We start from the raw sequence: 13,042 nt of genomic DNA on the forward strand, positions 1-13,042 counted from the left end.
ACTACTGTTGTTCTTATAGGTCATTTGGTCTAATACCTTTAATCTACCAAAAAAAATTTTTTAAGCTTAGAGTGAATGACTTATCCAAGATTACATAACTAGTGCATGTCAGAATTTCTGGAGTATTGTAATTGTGTAGAATAGTACTTGGAAAGGCAAGCTGAATTTAGATTGTAAAAGACCTTAAATGCCAGATTAAGGAACCCGGATTTTGTTCTGTAGGTAATAGGGAGCCATTGAAGATTTGAGCAAGAGAATTTTGGGAAAGTGGTATTTTCAGAGGATGAGTTTGTCAAGGCTGTGCAGCTGGGAATGACTGCAAATTTATTACAGTAATCAAGGCTGGAAATAATAAGTTGGGTTCATCAAGAATAGAAAGGAAAGGATAGATGTAAGGATGACTATGAAAGATAAGACTTGATATCTTGCAGGCAAGGGAGTGCTAAAAGTCAGATAAATATAAAGTTTTGTGCCTTGATGCCCAGGAAAATGGTAGCAGGTCAATGTTTAAATCAAGAAGGAAGCTTATTTTGGAAAGATAATGAGTTTCATTTTAGACTTTTGAGTTTGAGGTATCAGAGATATACAAATAGAAATGTTCAATAAGGCAAATAGAGTTCAGGAACGAAAAGGTTGGATATGTGGATCTGGGAGTTATACACACTAAAGTCCTAAATTCTCCAAAGGGAGAATATAAGGAGAAAAGAACATAGACCAAAAGGTGCTCTGGAGATTACTCATAATTAGGATAAAAAATGAGGAACTAGCAAAAGGGACAGAGGAAGCACAGCTAGAGAGAAACCAAGAGAGGAGAGAATCTCAATGAGGGAATGATCAGGGGAGTCAAATGCTATAGGGAGAATGAATATTGAGAAAAGGATATTGAATTTGGGCATTTGAGAAGTAAATGGGAATTCAGTAGAGTAATGGGGACTGAAGTTAGATTTGAGAAGAATGAGTTAGCTGTGGAAAAAAGGAAGCAGTAAGAACATGTTTTAGGAGTTTGGTGGTAAACGGAAAGTGGGAAAAAAAAGGGTGGCAGCTTGAAGAGCAGTACAGTACTGATTAGGTTGTTTTAGAGGGGCTAAAGACAGGGACACCTGAGTAGATTTAAAGGCAGAGGGAAGGGGCCCTTCAGTGGGGAGAAACTAAAGGCTAGAAAGAGAAGGGTCAAGATTCTAGAGCGGACAAGGGTAGATGTGATTGGTACAATGGATAATTGATAGCCTTAGGAAGGAAGAAGGGTATATAACCTATAAAACCAGAGAGGCGTGAAGCTCTCCCTATACCAGTGCATGCTCCACACTTGCCAAAGTGATTTTTCTGAAACATCAATCTGAGTCATTCACCTACTCAGTAGCTCCCTATGCTTACAGGATCAAATAGAAATTCTCCTGTTTTTCTTTTAAAGCCCAATCACAACATTGCCCCAACCTAGCCTCACTGGACATCACACTACTTCCAGCAATTGGGGCAAATTGGCCTTTTCTATGTTTTGCACATAAGATGCTCTGTGTCTTGCCTTATGCCTTTGCACCAGCAACTGTCTCCCAGGTCTCGAAGGCAATGACTTCTCAAACCTCTTGCTTCACAGAATCCCCTCTTCTTCCTTGAAGACACAGCTCAAAGCATGATCTACCACCTGAAGCCTTTCCTGGTCTCTTCAACTGCTAGAGCCCTTCCCTCCTAAACTACCCTGTACATAATAACTACTTTTTATTTTGTCATCTGGTCTCTTTGTATTTATTCTGTATACATTTACATATATTTACAGGTTGGGTCTTCCATTAGAATGTTTGTTCCTTTCAAGTAGAGATTGTTCCATTCATTGAGGCAGATGGTGACACTGTGGATAGAGTACCAGGCCTGGAGTCAGGAAAGACCTGAGTTTAAATCCAGTCTTAGACACTTATTAGCTGTGTGATCCTGGGCAAGTCACTTACTTCTATTTGCTTCAGTTTCTTCAACTGTAAGATGGGAATAATAACAGAAGCTACTTCCCAGGGTGGTTGTAACGATCAAATGAACTAATATTTGTAAAGTACGCCTGACACATAGTAAGTGCTATATAAGCGACAGCTATGATTATTCTTATTACTTGTACTCATATCCCTAGCACCTAGAGCAATACTGTCATTTTTTTTCTCTTGTTTCCAACACTTCGTGACCCCTTTTGGGGGTATTCTTGGCAAAAATATGGGAGTGGCTTGCCATTTCCTTTTCCAGTCCATTTTACAGAAAGTGGGTACATAATAAATACTTGTTGAATGAGTGCATGGAGAAATACACTGAAGAAACAAGAAAAAAATATGTAAGGGAGCTGCTGAGCAGTGATGAGATTTCATTTGAAGGTAACGGCCCAGCTCTGAATGGGTTTATAGGTTTTCATCCAGAAAAATGCTGTGGTCAGGAAGCTGGCTTAGCCAAAAGTCTAGGGCAGGGTAGTCTGTGGTGGATAAGAGCAATAACGAAGAGGTTGACCATTGTCTAGAATATGTAGAGAGTCAAATAGATTCAAAAGTGAGTTAACAGATTTCACAAAAAAATTGGATTATAGAATTGAATTATAGCATAGACTATGCTCTGAGTATATGGGAGATAAGGAGATTTTAGTATATGAACAAGGGGGTTTGAGATTTTAGAGAGCAACCCTGACTGGTCATGGTAGTGAATGACCAATGGAGTAGTAGTTGGTAGAGTGGAAGAAGGTGAGGAACTATAAGAGCAGAGTGTGAACTGAGTCATCAATGAAGATGATAAAGTCTCTAAGAAGGTGCCATAGAAAAGAGGTGGTAGGGGGCAGCTAGGTGGCACAGTGGATAGAGCTCTGGCCTTGGAGTCAGGAGGACCTGAGTTCAAATCTGGCCTCTTGACACTTACTAGCTGTGTAACCCTGGGCAAGTCACTTAACCTCGACTGCCTCACCAAAAAGCAAAAAGAAAAGAAAAGAGGTGGTAGGTAGTAACAACAAAGACCAGGATGAACTGTTATCACCTAATGGAACAGACTTTTAAGTGAAGAGAAATGGACTGTTGGTGGTAGATTAATGCACTGGTAGCTGTGCTGGGGGCAGCGAGGTGGCACAGTGGATGCAGTGCCAGGCCTGGAGTCAGGAAGATTCATCTTTGTGAATTCAGATCTGGCCTCAGATACTTACTAATTCTGTGACCCTGGGCAAGACACTTAACTCTTTTTGCCTCAGCTTCCTCATCTGTAAAATAAGCTGGAGAAGGAAATGTCAAACCATGTCAGTATCTCTGCCAAGAAAATCCCAAATGTGGTCGTGAAGATTAAGACAGGACTCAAACGACTGAACAACAACAACAACAAACAATGCTACACAGCAAGGGGCAGTCCAATGATTTCTGTTCTCTCTTTGAGCTTAGGGTGGAGAGAGAGAAGATGAGACTTGTTGGGGACAGCCAGTTCTTGTGATGTGAGTAAAAGGCTGAAGGCTGAGGGGCGGTTTCCCACAATCTAGCAGAGTTCCTTAGGGTTCAGTAGAAGGGGCAGTTGAGGGCTGCCTAGTAAGTAATACTGAGTAGAGATAAGGCCGGTTTGGAATAAGAGTGTGGTGGAGAGGAGAGAGAAGAAAAAAGAGAGGACAGGGCAGGGTCAGGTGGGGTGAGGGAACTAGTAGGTATGAATAACAGGAATAAAGAAACTAAATTAGCAGGCAAAAGAGAGGCCATCTTTTTACTTGAGGAAATTAAAGAGTGAATATGGAGGATATTAGAGAGAACATACACCACAGAATAAGTCCAAGATTAATATTCGTAACAGAACAGCAGTGATGTTCCCTCTCCATTTAGTTGGTTATATAACGGCCCCTTCTTCATTGTTCCTGATTCCCAAACTTCCCCTCTCCCGATGCCATAAACAAAACTAGTTCCAAGGAACCCTATGTGCCACAGGCATCATATCATCCTGTTCCAAGAGGCTCACACAGGCATCTTTCAAAACATATAACCTATTCTAAAGGTCCACAGAGGAAGTGACTGAAGGGAGGGGAGTTCCTGTCACTTAGGGGAACAAAGAAAAGTCATTAATAAGCATGGGGAAGGGCTTTTCGATTGGCTAGATCAAGAAGTGTGGTGGAAAAGAAAAGAACTGGATCTCTTATTTTGCACTCCATGCATGCCCAGCCCTAACCATTACAGAGGACAAAAGAGGAAGTAAAAGAACAGTGAATGAATCATGTATCTAAGAAGCAACAACTGATTAATTGAAGTTATCTGTAGGTATACACATCCAAGGAGAAGAATGACCTGAAGCAGTATTTTCCTGGTATCTCACTAGGACTTCAAGGCCTTTAGAGACTGTCTTTTCAAACTGTGAATTAGAGTGATGAATGGGTTGGTCCAAAGACATTGACTGGTAACTCAATTCTTCTAAGACCCACACTCTGATGCTTTATGCTACAAATCCCATCTGTGCAAATATATCAAAAGATGTACTTTGCTCACATATGAAATATCTCTATTACATTCAATTATATTATATCTCTATTATAATCAATCAATCAAGGAATCAAAATGCATTTATTGAGTGCCAGCAGTATCAGGCAATGTGCCAGGTTCTAAGGTCACAAAGACAAAAGTGAAACAATACCTGCCCTTAAGGAGTCACTCTCTAGTAGAGAAGGCAACAGGTACATAGATAGGTATATACTAAATAGATACAAGGGCTTTTTGAGGATAAGACACTGGTGATTGGAGGGAATCAGAGAAAGTTTTGTGTAAAAAGTGGTGTTTGAGGGGCAGCTAGGTGGTGTAGTACACTGAACATCAGCCCTGGAGTCAGGAGGGCCTGAGTTCAAATACAGCCTCAGATACATAACACTTAACTAGCTGTGTGACTCTGGGCAAGTCACTTAACCCCAACTGCCTTGAAAAAAAAATGGTGTTTGAGATGAGTCTTCTAGCAAATTGAAGACTCTAAGAGGCAGGTGAGGAGAGACTGAGTTCTAAGCATGAGGCAGAGAGATAGGAGATGTAATCTCATATGAGGAATAGCAAGAAGATTAATTTTGCTAGACCATAAGGTGTGTGAAGGGAGTAATGTGCAGTAAGCTTGGAAAAGTAGGGTGGTACCTGGTTGTGAAGGGTTTTAATGCCAAATAGACAAGCTTGTATTTGAATCTCTGAAGTAACAGATAGTCACTGTAGTTTACTGAGTAGGAGAATCAGACCTGTGTCTTATGAAAATCACTTTGGCAGCTGGCTATGTGAAGGATGGAATGGGGAAGGGAGAGATTTGAGGCAGGAAACAATTAAGGAGACTGTTGTAGTAATCTAGATGAAAGGTGATGAGGGCCTGAATTAAGGTGATAGCCTTGTGAGTAGAAAGAGTTATAAGAAAAAGGTGTTGAGGAGGTAGAAATGATAAGATCTGAATCAAATGTATAGGTGGGGTGAGAGTAAGGAATGTGAGAGTGAGGTTGACTGAGATAGAGAACCTGGATAACTGGAAGGATGGTGGTGAAGAAGTAGCCCTCAAAAGAAATAAGAAAGTTTAGGAGAGATGGGTTTGAGGATGAGAATAATAAATTCTACTGTAAACATTCTGAATTTGAGATGTCTAATGAGAAAATGTAGTAAAGATGAAACAAAGAAGGACATTACCGTGACAGCCTCCATGTTCACTTTCCATGTCGTGCCACTTTATAGCTCTGAGGTTTCCTTCCCAGGATGCATTTGGCATGGATCCAGGGACACCTGTAATGTGGATAAAGGAGAAAGATCAGAAATAAGAGATGTAGAAAAAAAAAGATAGTTGAAGATTAGCATCAGACTACAGAAAAATGGAACCTGCTTCTTTACATTCATCACTGACCAGAATATTAATATTTCACTGATGATCAGAAGAAAGTAAGGTTCTATACTTTCATTTTTGTCATCTGTGAAATTGGGGATGATACTTGGAATATTAAATCAAAGGGATATGAGGAAGAAAATGCTTTTCAAACCTTAAATACTGTGAAATTTCATTATTTTTAAGATACAGATCCTCTCTTCAAGGTATTTACCACCTAGAAGATATAATACATACACAAAAAGAAAAATGATACAAAGCAGAATGTGGTAAGTGAAAGGAAGAGTTACAGATACTGCTATGAGGAATCTGAAGAGGGTGTAATAACTCTGAGGCACAGAGATTAAATGCCATGAGTAGAATATGATGCTAGTAAAAGTTTGAGGTAGGATTTGAACCCACATCTTCTAAGACTCAAAGCCTAACACTCTATTCATTTTGTCACTGCTTCTGTGGGGCTATTGTATGTGTGTATGTGTGTGTATGTGAGAGAGAGAGAGAGAGAGAGAGAGAGAGAGGGAGAGAGAGAGAGAGAGAGAGGGAGAGAGAGAGAGAGAGAGAGAGAGAGAGAGAGAGAGAGAGATCAAAGAAAAAGTTACTAAACAATTATGTAATAGCTTAGCAGGAAATGTATTTTAAAATAATTTTGAGAGTAGTACATCTAGACCTGTATCATAAAGCAGCAGTCAACAAAATCATCTGATTTTGGTTTACACACACACACACACACACACCCCAAAAATAATCAGAAACAATGTAACATAACAACCCAGTGTTTGATAAACCTGAAAATATAAATTTCTTAGGAATAATCTAATTGATAAAAATCAGGCAGAAGTTAGGCTTAACCAACATATTCCACAATATAATTAAAGATAAAAGTATAAAAAAATTAGAAGAGAAGCAGGTCATATACTATTCACAGTTATAGCTAGAAGATGTATCCTCAACCAAAAAAATTAAAAAAGGATAGAAATAATTACTGAAGATAAAATAGAAAACTTTAATTATGTGAAATTGAAAAGCTTCTGCACAAACAAAATTATTGCAACCAGGAAAAGAAGGGAAGTGCTCGAATTGGAAAAAATCTTTGTGTCAATTTTTTCTGACAAGGGTTTGGTATCCAAGATACATAAACAACTTAAATTTATATATGACCAAAAGCCATTCCCCAGCAGGTAAGTGGTTAAAGAATGTAAACAAACAATTCTCAAAAGAACTGCAAGCTATTAATAACAATGAGAAAGAATGCTCCAAATTACTAATAATAAGAGAAATGCAAATCAAAACAACCTTGAAGTTTCCCTTCAAACACTGCAAATTGGCAAAGATGACAAAAGATGACCAAAAAAAAATAGTCAATGTCGGAGGAGTTGTAGGAAGGAAAATAGGCATGCTAGTGCAATGCTGGTAGAGCTACAAACCAGTACAACTGCTTTGGAAGCCAATTTAAAAAAGAATTAAAATGTCCAGGCCCTTTGACCCAGAGATTCTGTTACTGCTACCAGATTCTGTTACTTATATTCCAAGGAAACCATTTATAAGAAGAAAGTCGCCATATTCCCCAAAATACTTAGAACAGCACTTTTTGTGATAGCAAAGAATTGAAAACAAAAGTAGGTTCTTACTGATTGGGGAATGGCTCAATAAATTGTAAAACATGAATATAATGGAATATTACTGTTCTGTAAGAAATGACAGATATAATTAATACAGAAGCACAAAAAATTTTATATGAACTGAAGTAGAATGAAATAAACAAAGCCAAGAAAGCAACATACACGACTACAACAATGTAAATGTAAAGAACCACATGCATACACATCAAAACTGAATGTTGCAAAATTAATACTCCCAACCCATGCTTTTGCAGAGGTGAGAGGTAGAAGATGCACAAATGTGGCACATTGCACTTATTTTCAGACTTCTTCAATGTATTGGTCAACAGATCCTGATTTTCCCCCTTCTTTGTTTTTGAAAACATACTATTTTCAGAGTACACCTGCCAAAACAAATCCAGGAACTCTATAAACTAAATTATAAAAAACTTTTTATACAAATAAAATCAGATTCAAACAATTGGAGAAATATTAATTGTTCATGGTTAGGCAGGGCCAATGTAACAAAAATGACAATTTTAGCTAAACCATTTTTTTACTGAATTAGAAAAAAATAATAAGATTCACTTGGAAGAATGAAAAGTCAAGAATATCAAAGAAACAAATGAAAAAAAATGTAAAGGAAGGAGTTTTAACAGTACCAGATCTTAAACTATGTTATAAAGCAGTATTTATCAAAACTACCTGGTACTTGCTAAGAAATAGAAAGATAGATCAATGGAATAGAATACACACAATTTACAGCAGTAAATAAAGATTATAACCTTGTATCTGACAAGTGTAAAGACTTAAGATTTTGGGATAAGAATTCATTATTTGTAAAAATTGTTGGGAAAACTAGAAAGCAGTATGGCAGAAACTGGGCATAGACCAATATCTTACACTATTTACCAAGATAAGGTCAAAATGGATACATGACCTAGATATAAAGAGATTTTATAAGAAGATTAGAAGAACAGGGAGCATATTATTTATTGGACTTATGGATTGGCAAGAATTTATGAATAAACAAGAGACAGAAAGCAAAGTTAGGTGTAAATGGATAATTTCAAAATTAGATTCTTGAGTATGATTTCTTGACCCTTATTAAATGAGGTTGGGACTAAGATATCAAATTACAGCATTGGGCACAAAAGATAAGTACTAAAGACGACCTCTCAGAAAATTATTCTCATAAAGAGAACTTTATAATAATGTGTAGTCCCTGAAACACTATTGGTAGGGTATGTGCTTAAGAGTTATGTTTTTCAGTAGTGATAATACCAACCTCTCTCACGCAGTCTGCCAGAGGAACACTTACTCTTCCTAGGCATTGGTTGGCTAATCCTTCTCATCTAGTTTCACCTCATTTAGATGTAGATTACATGCCTTTGTTGGCTTACCCTTATTCCTGTAATTCCTGTAATTCAGCTGAAGGGGCGGGTCTGGAGCTCAACAGAAAGGCCAAGACTGGAAGTACAGATTTGAGAGTCATCTACAAAGAGGTCCACATAACATGGTTCTTTCAAGATTTGGAGAAAAGAATCATTGGGCATACCACAAGGGTTGGATCATTTAATGGAGATAGTAGACAAAGGATAGAGGTATTTTTAAAAAATTAATTTATTTTTAGTTTTCAACATTCACTTCCACAAGATTTTGAGTTCCAAATTTTCTCCTCATCTCTTCCTTACCCTCACCCCAAGACAGTGTGCATTCTGAATACCCCTTCCCCTAATCTGCCCTTCCTTTCTATCTCCCCTCCCTCTCTTACCCCCTTCCTCTTCTATTTACCTGTAGGGCAGGATAGATTTTTATACCCCATTACCTGTATATCTTATTTCCCAGTTGCACGTGAAAACAATTTTTAACATTTGTTTTTAAAACTTTGGGTTCCAAATTTTCTGCCTTCCTCCCTCCCCACCCACTCTCATTGAAAAGGCAAGCAACTCAATACAGGTTATACATGTGTAGTCATGCAAAACACTTCCAATAGTAGTCATGCTGGGAAAACTAAGTATATTTCCCTTCATCCTATCCCAGCTCCCTGCCCCATCCCAATTTATTCTATTTTCCCTTTTGACCCTGTCCTTCCTTAGATTCTGATTACCTCCTCCCCCAACCTGCCTACCCTTCTGTCATCCCCCACTCTCTTATCCCCTTCTCCACTATTTTCCTGAAGGTAAGATAGATTTCTATACCCAATTGAGTGTGTATGCTATTCCCTCAAAGGGTAGTGGTATTTACATTACATTAATCATAAATCCATTCCCTGAATCTCCTAAGGATCCCAGAGTTTGGCATCCTAAGGCCCAGAACAAATACAAGATTATTTTTGTTATAGGCAATACCATCCTTCTTAGAGCCAGTCTTGACTTTTCATTTTCCTTAACCTCAGCAGTCAATTAGTTACCAACTCTTATACTATAGATTCTACCTCCACAAAAGTCTCTCATTCAGCATGGAACTGGAGAAGAAAACAGCCTAGGTTAGGTTAGGTTCTCATCCCCTGTGACCCTAGACTGTTCTATTAGCCTCCTAATTGATCTCCCTGTTTCAAATCTCACCCTTTCTCTATTCTGTCCTCCAAACAGCTCCCAAATTTGCAATTCTTTAAAACAAGTCTGTCTGTCCACGTAACCTGCAAGCTTCAGGAGCTCTGACAGCTCCCTGTTAACTCTAAGACAGGGGTTCTTAACCTTTTTTGTGTCATGCAGTCACCCACCCAGCTCCAGCAGTCTGGTGAAGCCTATGAACCCTTCTCAGAATTATATTTTCAAATGCATAAAAATATACAAGATTACAAATCTATCTATCTACATATACACGCTATTTTGAACAATTCCCATATCCCAGGTTAATAACCCTTGATCTAGGATAAAATACTTCTATTTGGCATTTTATTTTTTGCTAATCCTTAAATATTTTTTTCAACTACATGTAAAAACAACTTTTCTTACATTCTTTTTTAAAAATTTTGAGTTCCAAATTCCGCCCCACCCCCCCACCTCCCCTGGAAAAGGCAATCAAATTACATAGTCACATAAAACATATTTTTGTATTAGTCATGTTGTGAAAGAAAACACAGAAAAATAAAGAAAAATTTTTAAGAATTTTGATCTGCATTCAGACTGTATCAGCTCTTTCTCCAGAGGATGACAGCATTTTTCATCATAAATCCTTCAGCATTGTCTTGGATCATTGTATTGCTAAGAATAGCTAAATCACTCACATTGATCATTGTACAATATTGCTGGTACTGTGTACAATGTTCTCCTGGTTCTGCTCACTTTACTTTGTATCAGTTCATGTAAGTCTTTACAGGTATTTGGCATTTTAAATGGCCCTAACCTATTTTTCCGGTCTTATTACCCATTCCCTTCATACACTCAGTGGTCTAGCCAAACTAGCCATCTTGCTGTTCCTCACATGTCACATTCCACTACTTGCTCCACACCTTTGCACAGGTTATCCTCTATGCCTAGAAATGTACTCTCTCCTCACATCTGCATCCTACAATCACTAGCTTCCTTAAAGCTTAGTTCAAAGGCCACATCCTATATAAGGCATTTCTTTTCTTTTCTTTTTTTTTGGCTAGGCAATGGGGTTAAGTGACTTGCCTAGGGTCACATAGCTAGTTATGAGGCATTTCTTAATCCCCACAGTTGCTAGTGCTTCTTTTATTTTGTATTTTGTTGTGGTTCAGTCATATCCAACTCTTTGTGACCCTATTTGAGGTTTTCTTGGCAAAGATATAGGAATGGTTTGCCATTCCTTCTCCAGCTCATTTTACAGATGAGGAACTGAGGCAATCAGAGTTAAGTGACTTGCCCAGGGTCACACAACTAGTGACTGAGGCCATCTTTGAACTCAGGAAGATGAGTCTTCCTGACTCTAGGCCTGGCCCTCAATCCACTGTGCCATCTAGTTGTATCAATTATGTATTTACCTTGTATAAATTTTGTACCTACTTATATGTGTACATGTAAATTCTCCAGGTATGAAGTAAGTTCCTTGAGGTCAGGGATTGTTTCCTTTTTGTCTTTTATCCCTAATGCCTATCACCTTGCTTAATAAATGCTTAATTGACCGATCAAAGACTGAGAGGACATTGGAGAGACATTACTTTGTGAAACTGGCCCTTTCCAACAGACCTTTCTTACTAACATTCATGTAACAGAACATTTCCCCCTCCCCCTCCACTGACTCTAGGGACCCATTGTAGTACAGCAAAGAGAGACTGTTTACAAAGAAAATTTCATTGATGTTTTACACAGGACACCACATATGGGCAGCTAGGTGGCACAATGGATAGAGTGACGGACCTGGAGTAAGGAAGACTCATCTCCGTGAGTTCAAACCCAGCCTCAGACACTTACTAGTTCTGTGATCCTGGGCAAGTCACTTAACCCTGTTTGCCTCAGTTTCTCAACTATGAAATGATCTGGAAAAGGAAATGGCAAACCCCATTAGTATCTTTGCCAAGAAAACTCCAAATGGGGTCATTAAAGAGTCGGACACAACTTAAACAACAACAAACTTCCTTCACAGGACTGGGATGAAGAAGGCATTTTGAAATCCTTAAATTCTTTAAAAATGAGAGGTATTACTGTGACCGACAAAGAGGAAGCCAGTTAAAGCAATTCTTCAAGAAAACTGTGCTTCTTGGAGATAGTCCAAGCTTGGCAAATTACAGTGGAAACCCAGGTGCTTGTGAAAGACACCAGAGATACAACAAGCATTTACCAAGCATTCTTCATATACACACACTATGTGAGGTGATGTAAAATGAAACAGTCTCTGTCCCTGAAGAGTTGCATGTATTCTATTGGGTATGTGCAGTGAGACTGCATGTGTGCACTCTGTGTGTGTGTATGTGTCATGATTAACTTGGGCATTGATAAGTTAATACCAAGCCACCAGGAGGAAAGAGGGAGCTCTAATAACAGGGGATTAGAAAAGGCTTCATGGAGAATTATAATTAGGTGGAACCTAAGATGAACCTTGCAGGGAGTGTCAAAGAAATAATCCAGTATAGCTCCTCATCAGCAAGGTGGCTGATGGGAGGAAGAAGCCTTCCAAGATGGAGACAAAAAGATGGGTTGCCTCAACAGCATGAAAACATGGAGCTCTCTGATCTCTGTCAAAGGAAACTCAGGGATTAAGAGAATTTATAAACAGATTTTGACCTCAGAAGCCATCAAGTCTGATCTCATCCTTTTATAAATAAGAAAACTGAGGCACAAGATGGTTAAATGATTTGTCAGGGTTCAACACAGCTAGCAAGTGTGTTAGGCAGAATTTGAATACAAGTCTTCTTGGCTTCCAAATTCAGAATTCTAGCCTATATGAGTTCCATTTAGGCAACTACCACTGCTGATGGGATACAAAATAAAGACATGGCCCCAAATGTATATAAATAAACTCAAGCCCTGTCACAGACCGATTGAAGTCAAACGGGCAATAAAATGTCAGCTAATCAGAAGCTGCTCCTGCAGCATCTCTGAATATGAGCCCGCCAGTCAAGGCTGTACTTCTGAAAGACGTAGCTAGGAACAGCAGAGAAAATCCAAAGAGAAACCAACATTTCCCAAGCAGTAGGACTATAAACAATCTGTCAGAATGTTTCG

At 38.6% G+C, this 13,042-nt stretch overlaps 1 protein-coding gene across 7 annotated transcripts in view; it reads right to left on the reverse strand.

Moving 5' to 3' along the window:
- The window catches only part of LOC110192005 (N-acetyllactosaminide beta-1,6-N-acetylglucosaminyl-transferase-like), a 278,024-nt gene that overhangs the window by 100,609 nt on the left and 164,373 nt on the right, over positions 1–13,042 (reverse strand). For 6 of the 7 annotated variants that reach the window (XR_013486267.1, XR_013486268.1, XR_013486266.1 and 3 more), the window contains one exon: positions 5,625–5,717. Coding sequence is in view for 3 of the 7 variants with exons in the window: in XM_078153613.1 (XP_078009739.1) it covers positions 5,625–5,717 (93 nt within the window). In the remaining 4 variants the exon portion in view is untranslated. Of the gene's footprint in view, positions 1–5,624; positions 5,718–13,042 lie in introns of those variants that run through there. The other variant, XR_013486270.1, reaches the window with a different exon arrangement.

This window comes from Phascolarctos cinereus, unplaced genomic scaffold, assembly GCF_003287225.1.
Source record: "Phascolarctos cinereus isolate Bilbo 61053 unplaced genomic scaffold, phaCin_HiC Scaffold_4;HRSCAF=312, whole genome shotgun sequence".
In the NCBI taxonomy this organism is placed as follows: Eukaryota; Metazoa; Chordata; class Mammalia; order Diprotodontia; family Phascolarctidae; genus Phascolarctos; species Phascolarctos cinereus.